The 18,030-nt window shown below is 41.1% G+C and overlaps 1 protein-coding gene across 1 annotated transcript in view; it reads right to left on the reverse strand.

The window, feature by feature from the left end:
• Positions 1–500: 500 nt before the first annotated feature.
• The window catches only part of LOC145405506 (neural cell adhesion molecule 2-like), a 119,447-nt gene continuing 101,917 nt past the window's right edge, over positions 501–18,030 (reverse strand). The window contains exons 10-12 of the mRNA XM_080276852.1: positions 16,683–16,864; positions 4,092–4,257; positions 501–592 (exon numbers count right to left, since the gene is read on the reverse strand). Coding sequence (XP_080132978.1) covers positions 501–592; positions 4,092–4,257; positions 16,683–16,864 — 440 coding nt within the window. The remainder of the gene's footprint in view (positions 593–4,091; positions 4,258–16,682; positions 16,865–18,030) is intronic.

Genomic DNA, 18,030 nt, shown 5'->3' on the forward strand with positions numbered 1-18,030 from the left:
CCTTCCACCCTCTTCATCACCTGTGGCGAGCAGCTGGACGAAAACCCTGACACCACAGCCTGGCACGCCCTCCTCCAACACCTACAGCTAGTATACCACACCTACGACACCAAAGTTTACCACCTCCAGTCACAGGGATATGACTTTTTCCCAGCAGATGGTGGTAAAATGCAGTATAATGTCACTGAGGGCAACTCAACATCCCCAGAACGAGCCCACCGAGGAGCATATACAGCGCACCTGGACTCTGAGTAACAAGGACATATGTCCGCCCAGGCTGCTCGCCCCTATGACCTGGAGCTCGCCCGCTGCCACCTTAGCAGGAATATGAGACTACCTTCCAGGCGAGCCAACCACCAACAACCACGGAGTGGAGCTGTTACTCCAGCTCCAGTCAGCACCCCTGAGATGGCCAGTAGCCACTCAATCCTCCTACAGGAGATGGCCTGCAGCCGCTCTGGAGGCAAACAGGAGATGGCTGGTAGCCGCTCCCGCCTTCATCAGGAGACGGCCAGAAGCCGCACTGAATGTGCCCCTAATGAGATGGCCTGTTGCCGCTTGACCCTCCCACAGGAGACAGCCTGCAGCCACTCTGGAGGTAACCAGGAGACGGCTGGTAGCCGCTCTGAATGTGCCCCTTGAGAGACGGCCTGTAGCTGCTCGACTCTCCTACAGGAGAAGGCCTGCAGCCGCTCCGGAGGTAAGCAGGAGACGGCCAGTAGCCGCTCCCGCCTTTGTCAGGAGATGGCCGGTAGCTGCTCTGAAGGTGCCTCTGAGTCGACCTGTAGCCGCTCCTCCCCCAGGTCATGGCCAGTAGCCAGGCCTTAGTGATGGCCGGTAGCTGCGCCCCTAGAAGGCTACGGCCAGTAGCCAGGCCTTAGTGATGGCCGGTAGCTGCGCCCCTAGAAGGCTACGGCCAGTAGCCAGGCCCTACGGTAGGAGACAGTCGGTAGCTGCTCCTCCGTCAGGTGCTGATTCCTGCCCACCAACCTACAACTCAAAGGGAGCCCCCAGCCTGGAGGAGTAATGGAGAGGCCTCGTGACTACCACCATACTCTTCTTCCTGCAGCCAGATTCCAAGAGGACTCACCTGACGGGCCCTGACATAGGCCAATGCCGCAGCCCCCTCCTGACAGCATCTCCAAACACCAGAGACCACAGCCCTTGGGACCTCCAGACTACCCCCAGGACCCCCAGACGGGACCTCCCAACACCCAGACGCCGGAGATCTTCTTCCTCTGTCAGGCGCCTGAGCGAGAAGTTGAGGCAGCTATTCAGCCCCAGCCCTGAGGGCCAGCCATCCGTTCCAAGCCCCAAAAGCACGGGACCCTTTGCCACCAGCAACCCCGGATGAAAGAGGATGCCCCTACGTGTGATCCCGTGGCCCTCGAACACAGAGGCCCCCGGCGGAACCCAGCCTTGTCAGTAGTGAGGCTGAGTCACCTCCGCCACCCTTGTACCCGACAGCCACGAAGCCCAGACCCAAAAGGAGTGACAGTGAAAGCACAGTGTCCGTGACATAGTGAAGTAACGGCAGAACAGTGAAGTATAAAGGAAGTCAGTGAGAAAAGCATCAGTGACAATATAAAAGAGTGGTAGAATAAGCATGGTAACAGTGAAACAGTGAACACGGCAAGGCACTGAAATACGGGTCTATCACAGTGAACACACTAACAAATTGTAACGCCGCACCACACTAAGATCATATGCAGGTCTCAGTGTTAAAGTAATATTTACCCACAGTCAAATCGTGCCACCAATTCCACCAATATATAGAATTTGGACTTCCTGCAATAATAGTGCATAACCCCTCTTCCCTAAGTGCTATTCACCTTACCCGACCTTGACCTGAGTAGTATCCTGCACGATACTAACAATCCATATCTAGGCCCAAGAATTATAATTGTCCAGTATACATGTATTTGTGATATCTACCCGTTCCACTGAAAAATTTAGTAATACACATGCAAGGTTGTTGCCTTGAGTTTTTGTGTCCTGCCTTTCTCCTGTTTGTCTAAGCTCCTGTCTAGAAAGAGAACCCAGCTACACACTAGGTGTTAGAGGGACAGGAAGCCACCCCCAAAACACCTAGCATTACAGTCAGTATGTCCAGGACATTAGAAAATTGTTCATTTTAACTATTTATTCGAATAAGCACAATTTTAATGCACAATATTATACTTTCTTGAATAACCATCAGAGATCTTGTAGTGATCTTAAACGTTTCCGATTCTCGTTTTTACACACCAGATGAAGATCCGAAACCAATATCATCTCATTTTATAGTAGGACTTACCAAGGAAACTCGTATCTGCCTCAAAACTAAGGCTATTAGAATATTATACAACCCTTTTTAGGTTTCCTAAGTGAGAAAATTTGCGATGTTCTATCGCAGTAAAACAATTCTACTAATAATATGGCATTATCACACTTTATACAGCTTCTCCAGATTCTTATGGAGACCCGAGGCCCATCTTCATTTGCAACAATTACTTCCACATCTGTATTACATATTATTTGAGCTTAATCATGGATAGATCAGAAACTTACATACTGACTTCGAAACATGTATTTCATTAGGATATTTTAATTAATACCTGGGTATATATTATAAGTGCTTGCTATTGGTTGAATGAAACTTGATTTAATGAAAATGATTATTATTATTTTTTTTTTCGGGGGGGAGGTGTTGAGTAAGAAACAGTTGAGTGGAAGTGTGCATACACTATACTCTGTAGGATAATAAACTGCATATATTTTTAAATACTGTTTTATTAAGCAAAACATTTCTGGCCTAAGGAAAGTACATTAATGTAATGTGCTTATTCAGTACCAATACTGTCTCGGTGTGTATGAAGCCCCATAAGATGAACCACGTCATTCTGAAACAGCGTCACCAAATACGTGTGTTCATCTTTGGTAGGGTCTTTCTTTGTGCTGGTCGATGATTCTTTCCAGAATGGCTGATCGATGTTTCCATCCTACAGTAAAAGGAAATATAACAATGAGCTACTACTCATTAGTTCAGTAGAACTACAGTTGCCCTTTTCCCTGTTAATCAGAGGCACATCTTGTTGCGAACGAAAGTCTCTGAGCATTGGAACATAAAACTGAATTATAGCAAATTTGCATTATAGTAAAATTATAAGAGTCAACCAACGCCTATGCCAACTGGTTTACTTAGTTGGAAGAGAGCCACCACAGCTCCTAAATTACATCACTTTATGACATTACTATCTTAATCTTTTTCGTTTTGCAGTAAGTGAAATTTGGATTAGTTTATTGTACATTCAATCTAGAAACAATGTCAGCATGAAGTGAGATTTGCTAAGCTATTAAAAAATCAAATGGATAACATTCTCCCTTCTAGTTCGGTACCCCAGAGATTATAAGAGTGTAAAGAAATTCATAGTCAGGAACATTAATTTCTCCTTTGATGCCCTGCATCAGTCAGTATTTGATTGATCCGAGTGTGAATTCAAAAGCTATTTTATAACTTTAATTTCGCTGGTCTACCATTTTGTTAGCACTACGCAAAAAATTGCTGTTTTCAGCCTTTCTGATATTCTACATATGAAAACTACTACATGACATTCTCAGTACCCCTCCCCCCCCACACACAAACATATTGAAAATTTTTCCACAAAACTGTATAATTAGCTTATTCCTCAATAGTTTTACATATATTTTGGCTTGCCTGATTAAAACTAGCTTTACCTGACTAGTGGACTGGGAAGTGTGGGTGACAGGAAGGGGTAAGGATGTGGATGTAGTGGCTTGAGGGGCAGTGGTGGAAGCGGGATGAGCTGTTATTACCAGTGGTGCTCCTCCCCCTGGATCTGTTGAGAGAGAGAGAGAGAGAGATACTCTCAGTATGTATGCATCTTTTGAAATATAATCTTCTCTCTGCCAATGAATCTTTAAAATATAGCAGTCTCCAAGAAGTTGTTACTGCTGTCATCTCAGTTCATCTGAAATTTTAACCTAATAAACATGAAAGTATTTGAGAGACGTTTGTATTACCAAACAGTGAAAGTGCCTGGTTATATTGGTGAGGTCACATGAAAGCATTCCTCTTCAACCGTACCCACCAGGCTGTTGTTGCTGCTCGACCCTGTCAGTCAGATCCTTCAACCACCGGTGAGCAACTGCCCCTAGGTGGTTGTCCCACGAATTCTCTAGTCCGTTGACATTATGTCTGCATCTTAGTGTGGCATGTGCTGTGCAGTGCTCCATTGTGTGTAAAGTTGTGTGAGCCTACACAAGTAGGGCACATCTCGACAGTGATTCCAACCAATCCAGATCTAAGCTGGTAGCTGAGAAGGGCAGGGTAATGTTCTGATCTAAGGTTAGCTAGGTGATATCAGCCTGCCCTGTTTAATGACACCTTTTATGACTGGCTGTCAGGAGAGAGGGGGGCTTATAATAAAGTGTTATGGTGGAGATACTGTATTGCTCCACCAATGAAGTCAGTACATAGATGTTTTTTCATTGCTAGTGTTGAAATGTCTAGAGGTGGGATGTTGTTTTTAGACAGTGCTCTATCCAAGTGAATGAACTATATCACTTATTTGGTTTCGAGACGACTCTCCAAAGTTAATTCTCTCCACAGTTAATTATGCCTAGACAGAGTAAGAAAGCAAGAATATAACCATCATACTAAAACATTCAATGCTTTCGATAAGAGGGAGTATTTTTTTCTTTTTTGTTCTTGTTTAACCAGGGAAGATTTTATGAATTAATATCAATCCAGGCAAAAACCAGTCCCAACTCAAAACAATCCATAGGAATGATATTAACCCTTTCGCACGTTATGACGCAGTGCAAGTCATAATCCTCGTAATCTGAAGAGTAACTGATGATGCAACATGATGCAAAACTTCCCTATAAATGGTTGTAGAAACTTTTCCTGTGGATGGATTTGCATCAAATTTGGTTGAGTTATAGCTGAGGGTAGCCACGTCTAGGGGAAATATATGGCAACACCCGGGAGCTTATTGGAGGGGTAAGCAGCCTATATTTAGCTCAGTATTCTCCCGGCAGTCAGACTCGAAGGGTGTGCGAGCGTGCGGTTGGGCATTTAAACCTGTGTTTCCTACTACTGCACCGTCCATACCTTACCTGTGTATAATGATATTGTGTTATATATAGTGCAGTGTGCTTGTGAAGAAGGTGTATAAGTGTTTCTTATATATTTTCAGAGAAAGCCAGATTTGAAAATTCCTAACCGATTTTTACCATTCCCCTCCTATTTTAAACTAAACCTACAATGTCTTGCAAGGGCTTATCGGAGAAAGAGTACATGACAATTGACACCACTGCCATCACTCCTATGGCAACTGACACCACTGCCATCACTCCTGTGACAACTGACACCACTGTCATCAGTCCTGTGACAACTGACAACACTGCCATCACTCCTATGACATCTGACACCACTGCCATCACTCCTATGACAAATGACACCACTGCCTTCACTCCTATGACAACTGACACCACTGCCATCACCCCTATGACAAATGACACCACTGCCATCACTTCACACACACACACACACACACACACACACACACACACACACATCAGAAATACTCACACACACACACACACAGACTGTGATTGTACCTGTCCTCCTTTCTGCAACTCCATCTCCTCTCAAGAAACACTACAACACCACTAGAGGACGTGAGTAACCAGCTTTTTTCTCTAGTTTTTATAGTATTGTATTGTAAGGTATATAATGTGTGTTTACTATATATTTCTCATAGGGAAAATGTGGTGCATTTCACTGTTATTCTCTTAGTCATTATATTTGTAAAGTATAGGTTGCATAAAAAAATCTGAAGAAAGCTTGATCATGCTGATGATTTCTTATGCATCCTTTTGTAAAGCAAGGTAACCTATGCGTGAATATAAATGGGGAAAAGTTACGAAAGACGAACATACTCAGCCTACGGGCTGGAGCGTAGGTGCTGTCACCGCGTGCAACCCATTGTAACTTTTCAAAATTCATTTTCTCGATAACAATATGGGTTATAACACTGTGAATTATATCATGGGCTTCCTTAACCTTTGGGCTACAAAACTAGATGGAATTTACTTATATGTTTGTTACAGTGTCACTAACAACATACGAAATAATCAATAAATCAGACATTTTTAGGCAATTTTTGTTTTTTTATTTACTCAGAAACTATTCGACGTATCAACTTGAAACTTTCACAGATGAAAGATCGTGAAATTCTGCATATAGACATGTCCTTCGCAACTGCGCATCGCGGGGAAAAATTTTCACGATGATGTTGGTAAGTTATGAGAGGCTAGTTTTCATTCAGGCTTCATTTCTGTACATTTATTCATCTGTTTTATGTTTTTTTTTCCTTATCTGATAGTATAATCATCAGTAAAGATGAAGGGAAGTGATTTATAACAATATAAGCACTTTCTGGGGGTAAATTGGGCCATAGAAATTTTTCCCTTGCTGCATGAGTGGAGCCAGCCTGAGTGAGGTTTTGGTTCTGTGCGTGGAATCAAAACAAGTGATAAAAGAAACACATAAAACAGGTGATGATAGGCAACTTTTTTGGAGTTTGTGAACGCCGGCACCAAGACCATTATTTCAGGGTTCGAAACTCGATTTTTTTTTTTACCAACGTGTAGGGAATCGTCTGGCACACCTGGCAATGTAATTTTTGGCTTCATAAACCCATCCTTTAATTCGTAATGAATCGTGGAATAATTTGCAAAACGTTAGTGAACACACCAGTGAAATTGAGCAAATCCGCTACACTAAGCGGTATCTTTATTTTCGCTAGAAATAACTTCAGTATTGCTGAAATAGTTTGGAGTGACAAGTAACATGTAATGTGAACTAAATCAGTATATATTATGGGAAGATTTATAAAGAAGAATAATTATGAATTTTTTCACTATTATTTATCTTTATTGTGTTCATGCGAATATGGAGTTCGTTTTGTGGTGTGGGTGGTGTAGTGGGTGTCTAAGAGAGGCGAAAGATGCTATTTTTGGTCTGTTACCAGATAAGGATGCTGCTGTGTGTTTATGGGCCAAACCGTCACAGCCAAAATTCAGTACAATCCAATATTAGCACCTTGCACAGAGGAATTGGGGTGGAGGGAAGGAAAGGGTTTACATCCATATATTCCCGACGAGAACACTTCACATGTTTTGATGAAATGCTTGTGCAAAACAAGAAATATATTAAATGAACATATTCGGTGCATAATATATGTACTTATTAATAAAAATTTAATAATTATGATTTTTTCCTCTTTTTTATGTTTATAATGTTTATTTTGTATGGGGTTATTTTTTTTCTATGGGAGATGGAGTGCATGCCGAAAGAGAGAAGGAAGCTATTTTCAGTCTGTTTCAAGATAATGGGTGCTGCTGTGTATGTTTAGGTCAAAAAATGATAAAACCAGAGATTAGCATGGTAGGCTGCGTAAGGAGGAGTAAAGAATGGTGAAATTTTAAGTTGTAGTTTTAAGTACAAAAAACAAAATATTTTCCCGCAAATGCAAAAAGGAAAAGAGGTAAACAATGCAATAAAAGAAATAATGACACAAATAATATGAGTAAAGAAAAACAACAACTTATATAAAGGACAGCATGTAGAGGTGTATGGTATGTAGGAGGACTGCTGGGCCTTGATAGCAGGCTGTGAAGCCTATATCCAGAGTCGGACACATAAAAAAAAAAAAAAAAAAAAAAAATGCTTGACGACCTGTGGCTTGTGGGTTGTTAAGTGGGCAGAGTGAGAGAGCATGGGGGATGCTTATCTCTCTCCCCTCCCTTCCCAGGTCAAAATCAATCCTTAATAAGCAGTCACTGTCTGGGATACACATTTTCTATCTTTTCTTGACTTACTTTCTTATTCTTACTTACATTAACCCTTAAGGGAGGTGACAGACGAATGTCAACTCATGAGTGTTTCACAAGATATACTGACCACCTGGGTGGTTTGGAGGGTAGAGTTGGTCAGTGTCAACATCTCCTAGGCCTTCGTTCTCTTCCCAGAATTTTTCGCAGAGTTTTACACAACGCCGCATCGATGCCACCGGCCACGTTATGGTGGAGCGTCATTTGGCAATGGTGGCCTTTTGGGGGTTCATATATCTTATCAATATAGTTATTGTCAACTCTAGTTCATATTATTATTTTTATCTGAAACCTTTATCCCCAATTTCTTTTTGGACAGTAACCCGTTTTAAGCCTCTTTGTCTTCATGACTGTCAGACGTTTTATTTCTGTTATCCCATTTTGCCATTAGGACTTTTTAATGATTTTGTTTTACCCAGCCTAAGAGTCTTATCTATATATCATGGTTTGCTAGTAGCAAAAATGAAATGTTAATGGAGGTCATACCTAACCTTCCAGTCTGCCAAATCTCAGTTATGCTGAATGAATAGGTGTGGAAATTACAATAACAAAAGTCAGTGATGCAGGTATATGGAAGGGGTTAAAAAAAAGCAAATCGTCGTGAAAAAATGGAGACATTCCTGCTTGAGTACCTCTTATTACATATATATATTGTTCTTGCTATCGCCAAATTATATTACTCAGGTTTGGAAACACTCAATTAGTACCATGGTGTTATATTCATATTTCGTTCTTCCTACCGTCAGATATTATTCTTTATAAAACAGGTCTCCCATAATTATATTATTTAGTAACATGCTGTCCTTTATATTTCACTGTGGCTGTCATAAGGTGCATATGTTTAGAATATGGCACATCTTACACCATGAAGTAACCGAAAAACAAAATCTCCCCTTTCCCCTCCTCCAAGGAAGATAGTGGTGTGAAGAGTCGGTAAAGCACCATCCGCAGAGATACTCTCTTTAGCTTTTTTCAGGCCCCCCCCCCCGAAACAAACATCCCCCCCCAAAATAGGATAATGGTCTGCAGTGTGGGCAGAAAGCACCACTCTAAGATGTGCACTCCACTTTTTCTACTGGAAGGCCTACAGCTGTTATTGTCTGCCAGACACTGAACCCATCTCTGGTTCACACGCAAATATGTGCCACCATGGCAACAAAAATATTACACGTTAACAAATGTACTGTAATTGGAATGCAACTACTGCAAAGACTGGTTGTACCTCGACTACTAAGGTCTCCCATCATACAAACAACTCAGTCACATAGGACATTAGATTTAGGTAGCACACAATGCACATATAGCCACTACAGACAGTACTCAAAACAACAGGCCTCACATGTCTAACACACACACGCACACACACACACACACACCAAGTAGACGTCATCCGGAGCAGACATGCGCAGCCGAGCTCCTCTGCTGCTTTCTTAACTAGTGTATCAAAAAATGAGTCAAGCTTGGTACTTAATTAAGAGAGAGATGATTTAAAACTGTAGAGCAAGTATAAGCAAAAAGTGAAGTCCAGAGAATGCACATATCTAATACTCAGAGCACTAAAGAATTGGCCAACTAGCGGACAGGCAGGAACCAAGAATGTCTTCACACTACGTACATACCGTACTAGTAATAGGGAGATGCCAGACTGTAAGAAGAAATTATCTTTTTGTAAGATGGTGTACTTTCAAGAGGTGTCTCTAGGTACGAGGAGCGGCAAAAGTAGAAAACAGAATGATGACTAACCAGACCTGGTTGAAAAGCATATATTTAATAATTCAGTGGAGAAAGTTAATAAACTGGGGGGGAAATTAAACTGGAAATGGATGCAGTAAGGAAAGAACTGAACCTACAAAGTGGAAAAAATAAATAGGAATTAGCAAAGGAAGTGAACAGAAAAGATACAACAATATGTGAGCTGTTAGCTGAGTAAACTGTCAGAGAAAATGAATAAGCAAAATGGGAAATACAGTAGATATCCATGAAATAGTTATGGAGGAGTTAAAAATTATAAAGACACACTTAAGCAAACAGGTAGTCTGATAGAACAAAACAGTGATATTGATGAGAATATAAATCAGGCAAATGAACTGATGAAAAATTGCACAGAGGGAGTATAAAGTACATGGGTAGTAGCAGCAGTAAAAATAATGCAAGATTTAGAAAATAAGACAAGCATAATGCATAACATGAGAGGCGAAAGAAATCATAAGAAGCAACCCAAAGCCGATGAAAGAAACAGTAGAGAATTATAAATCTATAACAATCACTGGTGAAGCTTAAGATGAAATAATGAACAGAATTTCTAGAGACAAAAAGGAGATGGTAAATAAAATGAACATATTGAAAGAAGCATCAGAGGATATCTGTGAGAAAGATGTAGAGGAATTTAAAAGACTGGAAATATGGGAAAATTAAGACCCCGGAGAGTAACCTTCCAAAGTGTGAACACTGGAGAATTAATATAAAATGCCAACAAGCTTAGGAATAGGAAAAGAATTTAAAAATGTATGGATAAAAAGATGCCTGACTAAAGAGGAATGGGGATTACTAAAGGAAAAGAGGGAAGATGCAAAAAGAAGGAATGATGAAAGATCAGTTGAAGAGAGGTCTTTTTTTTTTTTTTTTAACAAAGTAATAAGGTTGTTTGTGGCCACCCCAAACGGGATTGAGGCGTCTGGCAATAGATAGATAGATAGAATAAGGTTGCAAATGAGAAAATGGCACTTAAACAGCATGTACTACAAAAAAGTACTGTGATAGACTCAACCAGTGTCAAGTATGGAAACGACATGACCAAGATGATACACTCAGATATAGATGGAACGGTATCCATATTATTAGAGAGAAAAGACTATACCAAGGTAAAGAAACCTCATGGAATTTGTTTAACGGCAAAAAAGTTAACCCTAAGGATATCCAAAGACTCCTCAAATTTTGATGACTACAATATCTGGAGAAGAGATAGAAATTTAAGGAAAAGGAGGGAAAGTTATGATATTAACAAAGAAAAACTACAAGTCAAAGAGACGGAACTAGACATACCATCATAGGCTGAATTAATTTCAAGAGATTAGCACATCTGTAGGGAAAATAATTGTGACAATTTTACATATGCTACCCAAGACAAGGACTTGGGATAGAGGTATATATGAAGACCTGGCAGAGAGTACAAGAGAGTTGAAGAACTCTACTATTTGGGATGGAATAAAAATCTGAAAGAATGATACTAACTGGTTATTTCAACACAAATATAAAATGGAACACTCTAGTTGTAAGAAACTATGAAAGCTGTTGGGACTATAAGTTCCTGGATCTTATGCAGGAGTTCTTCCTAATACAACATGTAAAGGAAAACACCAGAAAAAGAGGACCAGAAGATCCCTCATTGTCTATCTATCTATCTATTGCCAGACGCCTCAATCCCGTTTGGGGTGGCCACAAACAAATCGCCTCCAAGTCGCCCTGTCCCCCGCCATTTCACTGCCCTGCTCCCAACTCACACACCCCTCTCTCATATACCTCTCCACCCCATCCCTCCATCTCATCCTCGGCCTCCCCCTCCCTCTTCCCCCCTCCACCTCACTCACATACACTCTCTTCGTCAGTCTTTCACCCTCCATCCTCTCCACATGGCCAAATCACCTCAGTGTGTTCCTCATAACGCTTCCTATCACATCCACAACACCACAACGCTCCTTTATATCCTCATTCGTCAGCCTGTCTCTCCATGTGACTCCACAGGCTCCTCTTAAATAACTCATTTCCACTGCTCTCACTCTTGACTTGTGTTCCTCCAACAACGTCCAAGCTTCACTTCCGTACGTTAGAGTTGGTATCACAATACTGTCATGTAGTAACTTTTTCACTTCCATGCTCACATCCCTGTTTCTTATCACTGCTTTCAAAGAACCAGCAACCTTTCTTCTCTGCTGTACCCTTTCAAGCACTTCACCCTCCAAACCTCCATCCTTACTCATCACACTACCCAAGTACTTAAACGTACTCACATTTTCCAATTCCTCACCATCCAACCTCGCTGTACATTCCCTGACTTCACCTCTCTCAAAGACCATCACTTTATTCTTCCCTACATTCACCTTTAGATTCTGTTTCTTACACACTCTCTCAAACTCATCCACCAAGCCTTTCTCACCAGGGCCACTCCAACATCCACTACCCTACCTTGTACCTCTTTTATTACCCCATCCATGTACAGATTGAACAACCATGGAGACATGACACATCCCTGTTTCAAACCAACTTTCAAAGAGAGAAATTCACTTAGTTCACCATCCACACGCACCGCAGCCTTAGCACCATCGTACATACTCTTCACAGCATTCAACAACTTCCCATCTACTCCATATATTCTTAACACTTTCTACAATCCTTGTCTATCCACCCTATCATATGCTTTTTCCAAATCCATGAAAGCCGCATACAACTTCTTTCCCTTTTCTAGAAACTTTTCCACTAAAGATCTAAGAATGAATATCTGATCTACACAAACTATTCCCTTCCTAAAGCCTCCCTGTTCTTCTCCAACTAATTTCTCTGTACTTTCTCTAACTCTGTCAATAAGTATCCTACCATACACTTTTCCTATTATACTAAGAAGCCAAATGCCCCTATGATTACCACACACTTCTTTTTCCCCTTTTCCTTTGTACAAGGGAATAATTATACCTGACTTCCAATCCTCCGGGACTCTACCTTCCTCCCAGGCCAATCTGCACATCTTCCACATCCATTCTACTACTATCTCTCCCCCATGCTTCAGCATTTCACCACACACTCCATCAATTCCTGGGGCTTTCCCCAATTAAACTTTCTTCATTGCTTCCACAACTTCTATCCTACTGATTTCTTCCTGTCTTCTCACCTCCCTCCTTCTCCCAGCCATTCCCCAGCCACTTATACTCGCATTACTTCCATCCTCTATGTTGAACAATTCCTTAAAGTGTTCTCTCCATCTGCTCACTTTTTCTCCCTTCTCCACTAGTAATCTACCATTTTTATCTTTCACTTCCCTGCTAACTTCACATCCACCCTGTCTTACTCTTTTCACCTCTCTCCAGAACATTTTCTTACAATCCCTCCACTTTACACTAAAATTCCTTCCAAATTCCTCATCCACTCTCTTCTTACTCTCTCTTACTAATCTTTTCACCTCTCTCTTTCTTTCTACATATAACTCTCTCTTCCGCCTCTCAAATTCTTCCACGCCCCTATTTCTCATCCATTCATTGTATGCTTTCTTCTTTTGTGCCACAGCCTGTTTCACCTCTTCAGTCCACCACGCTGTTCCTTGCACCCCCCTCCATCTTCTCTTCCTTCCACACACCACGTCACATGCTGCACATTTCTTCTGTAAATATCCTACACACACCTTCCACGTCTCCCATCTGCTCCAATTCATATTTGCCCAATCGTTCCTCCACTTCTCTCTTATACTCTGCCTTTTTCTCATCCTCTTGTAACCTTTCCACTCTCCTTGCAACTACTCCTTCCTCTCGTCTTTCCCTTCTTCTATTCCTCCATCTTATTTGAATTCTAATTCTGGCCACCACCAAGTAGTGGTCAGAAAGTCCAATCCCCCAACCTCTATAAACTCTTGCATCCATTACACATTTTCGCATCCTTTCATCCACAATCATTGCCTTCCTTTCATTCAGTTCACCACCCACCCTTCTCATCACTCGCCATGTATACCTGTGGATCATTTTATGCCTGAAGAGGGTATTGGCTATCACTAACCCCCTCCCAGCACAAATGTCCACTAGTGCGCTCCCATTCTCATCTATCTCAGCAGGCACACCCCACTCACCAACTATTCCATCCACCTTCACATTCTCAACTTTACCATTCATATCACCAATCAAAAACACTCTCTCATTCCTTCCAAACTTTTCCATGCACACTTCTACATTTGTCCAGAACTCTTCTCTCACTCTTCTAGCACGATCTTGCGTTGGTGCATACACACACACAATCGCCCACATTTGTATTCCAACTTTCAACTTTACCCACACAATCCTTGACCCACCTGATCCATACTGTCTTATGCTCCTCTTCCATCTTTTACTCACAACTATACATACTCCTTCCTTTGCCCTCTCATTCTCACCTACTCCTGCACATATACCCCATCCATACTCTCATTTTCTCACACTTTCTCCACTCCATTTTGTTTCAGTTATTCCACATCCATCCACTTTCGCACCCCCAAGCACCTGGACAATCTCTCTCTCTTTCACCTCATCATTCGCTCCCCTTACATTCCAAGTTCCAATTACCATGTCCTTTGTCCGGTCCTTGGTCGTCATCGTTTGGTCAGTCCTTGTCCGAGGCTTATTGTTTGTTTTTTTAGTTAGTTGTTTTCCGGGGAGGGGCACTAACCCTCCGCCAACCCTTTTAGTCGCCTTTTACGACAAGCAGGGATACTGGGGGAGTATTCTTGAAAAAAACCCCTACCCTCCTTTTGGCAAAAGCGACCATGCTGCATTAGACTGCAATTTCAGGCTAGCATATGATATAGTTAGCAATGATGATTACAAAAATAGGATAAACTACAAAAAGGGCAACTATCATGACCTAAAGATGTAGTTTAGACTAAAATAGATTGGGAAAAAGAGGTAAGAGGACAAAATATAAATATTATATATGTTAAATTCTGTGAAATTTATGAAACAGGAATCCAAAATTACATCCCACAACACAAAGAAATGGAAATAAGGGTAAAAAAATGGTTCTGAATGTAAAAAGGCAAAAGGAAAAAGTGATCTTCTGTGGATTAGATACAGACGACATAGTAGTATGAGAGCATATAATAACTACAAGCAGGAAAGAAATGATTATAAAAGGATAAGGAGAGAAGCTCGAGGGCAGTTTGACAAAGACGTTATAAATAAAGGTACTGATCAAACGAAGTTGTTTTACTCCTATACACGAAGCAAAACTAAAGTCAACGTTAAAATACATTCCACCATGGATGAAAGGAAAATCTATGTCAATGAAGAAGATATTTGTGAAGTACTAGAAAAAAATCCAATCAGTTTTTATGGAAGAGAGTAGATATGAGAGAAATGAAAACGAACAAGCATCCCCACACCTACTACCAGATATACAAATAGCAGAAAAAGTAATACAGGAGGAATTAAGTACATTAGACAAAAGAAAATCTAATGGTCCTAACGAGATTTTAGGTTGGGTATTACGTGAATGTGCAGAAGAGTTAAGCAGTCCAATACATTTAATATTCAGGGAATCCTTAAGACAAGGTAAACTATATGGAAGAAAACAAACATTGTTCCCCTCTTCAATAAAAGGAACTTGACAAAATCCACTTAACTTCCGACCAGTATACTGTACTGACCAGCATCGTAAGTAAGATATTATAAGGAAAATTTGAGTAAATCATCTGGAAAAACACAATATGACAAGAGAAAGACAGTTTGGCTTTAGAAAGGGAAAATCATGTGTTACTAATCTACTAAGATACTGTGACAGAGTTGCAGAAACACTGCATAAGAGATGGCTGGGTTCACAGCATCTATTTGGATTTCAAGAAGAAGTTTGACAGAGTTCCACACCAAAGACTTTTATGGAAACTATACCATCAAGGAGGAATCCAAGGTAATCGGCACTTTTGGATACAAGATTACAGGGTATATCAGAAAAAGGGAATTGAGAACAGTACTCAGGGGAAATTACTCATCATGGGGAGAAGTTACAAATGGAGTGCCACTGGGGTCAGTGCTGGCACCAATTATGTTTTTATTATATGTAAATGACATAGACAGCAACATTGGAAATGGAAGCTATATAAATATGTTTGCTAATGATACAAAAATAAACAGGAAAGTTACAAATGCCAACGCCTTCAGAGAGCTACAAGAAGAATTAAATAAGCTACATGAATGGAGAAGTAGATGGCAAATGGTATTCAGTGTCATGTAATAAAGTTTGGTAGTTTGGTAAAAGTGAAAAAAGACCGGCCTGGGATTATAAGGTAGGAAGGTCAACCCCACACACATCAGAAAGGGAGAAAGACTGGAGTAATTATCAAGAACAGACTATCACCGGCTGACCAGATAAATGAGAAAGTACGGAGCATGTACACACTGCTTGCTAATATGAGAATAACATTCACATATTTGAATGAAGTCATGCTGAGGAAGATAGTCACATCATTCATTAGACCAGCTCTGGAGTATGCATCTGTAGTCTGCATTCCTTATCTTCAAACAATACGTATAGATAAGGCTGAAAAGATACAATGGGCTGCTACAAGATGGGCTCCAAGTTTAAAGGATCTAAGCTATGAAGAAAGGCTAGAGAAATCAAACCTATCAACATTAAAAGAGAAATGGAAAAGAGGAGACATGATTATGTTGTATAAATGTACCACAGGAAAAGAGAAAATAGGCATGAGTATATAACTATATGGGGACGTAACATCAAGAGGGCACTGCAAAAAAGAGTGATGATAAAGACGTAAGGGACTTCAGTTTCCCAAACAGAGCAATTGATCAGTGGAATGCACTACCGAATGAAATAATGTGTGGAGACACTTTTCAAAAATTTGAAGATATGTATGGTAAAAATGTTTCAAAACGAGGGACACTGTGAGCTTGACTCATTCCTGTAATGATATAGTTAGGTAAGAACAATTAGGTAAACACACACACACACACACACACACACACACACACACACACACACACACACACACACACACACACACACACACACACAAGAACGACGCCTACTATACCCACAGTGATTCTCATTGACTGTTGTCGACGTGTGTACTGTGCAAACCATTTCTGGATCCATAAACTTTTCCACATAGTCGGCATGCCAAGTAGGGTTTGCTGGATGAACTCTGTTTTGGTTGTGCCTCCCTTGCCTACACTCTTCTCTCGCCAGGTTCCGGGCTTCTTCAAGATGAATAACTCCTCTGCAAAGGGTTCGCCACTGGTTTTTGTTTAAGGCATTGGTTTCAAGATCTTTTGGTATGTTGTTGCATTTTTTCAGAGTTGCCCTTGTATGATTTGTATATCTCTTCTTCTCTCCCCCTGGCTTGTGGTGTCATGCTGGGAGTTGGCCATACAGATCCTGGCGGGGAAGACGGTACTCAGGCATGCAGAACACGTGTCCAACCCATCTGAGCTGCTTATTAGTTTCTAAGGTGGTTGACTTCACCCACTGGAAAATTTGAGAATGAGGGACTTTATCCTCCAATGTGAGTCCTAGGATGCGGTGTCAACAGTCAGCATCAGATGTGAAATGACTCAAACTGATTGATGTGACGCTGGCAGGGAGTCCAGGATTCAGCATCGTATAAGAATGTGGAGAGGCATAAAGCCTTATACACTGATATCTTCGTCTCGATCCTCAAGTTGGTGTTTTCAAAGACGCTGAATCTGCGACATCCAAAAGAGTTTGAGACGTGGGCGATTTATTCAAAAGCTTCTGCATCAATGTTATGTTTATCTGCGAACACACTTCCAAGGAATGTAAAGTTATCCGCCTGTTTTAGATTTTCACCATTTATCCGAAATGGAAGAGGCTCTGCTGTGGTGTTTCTGTGAAAAATTATTTGTTTTATTAGCGTTTATTTGGGACTCTATTGCATGGTGTATGTTGAACACGATGGTGAGGCTCTGTTGTAGGGCTTCTGGGATACATGCAAGGACATCACAGTCATTAGCATTTTGTATCTCTGTTAAATGAGCCATATTAGTCTTTAATTGTGCCTGAAGACATCTGATAGTAAATGGACGGAACTGGATTTTTCTTCCGTCATCAGGGGTCATTTCGTGACCTAAAACGGTGACTACAGAGAGAAAGATGTTGAAAATGACAGGAGTCAGGACACATCCTTGCTTTACTCCCACGTCCAAGTTGAAGAATTCGCATTTGCACCAATCTATGGACACACGAGCATTCAGGTTGTCGTGCAGGCTCTTCAGGATGGAAATTTGTTTCTAACTCCAGATTTTGAAAGAGCATTCCATAAAGCTGTCAGTCATAAAAGTCAAATGGTTTTGCAAGTTCCATGAATCTAACACATACGTCATGGTTCTGCTTATGGCATTTCTCATGTATCTGTCGGGCAACAAG

The sequence above is a fragment of the Coenobita brevimanus genome, chromosome 67, assembly GCF_032717465.1.
Source record: "Coenobita brevimanus isolate Jiangsu-jjx chromosome 67, ASM3271746v2, whole genome shotgun sequence".
Taxonomy (NCBI): Eukaryota; Metazoa; Arthropoda; class Malacostraca; order Decapoda; family Coenobitidae; genus Coenobita; species Coenobita brevimanus.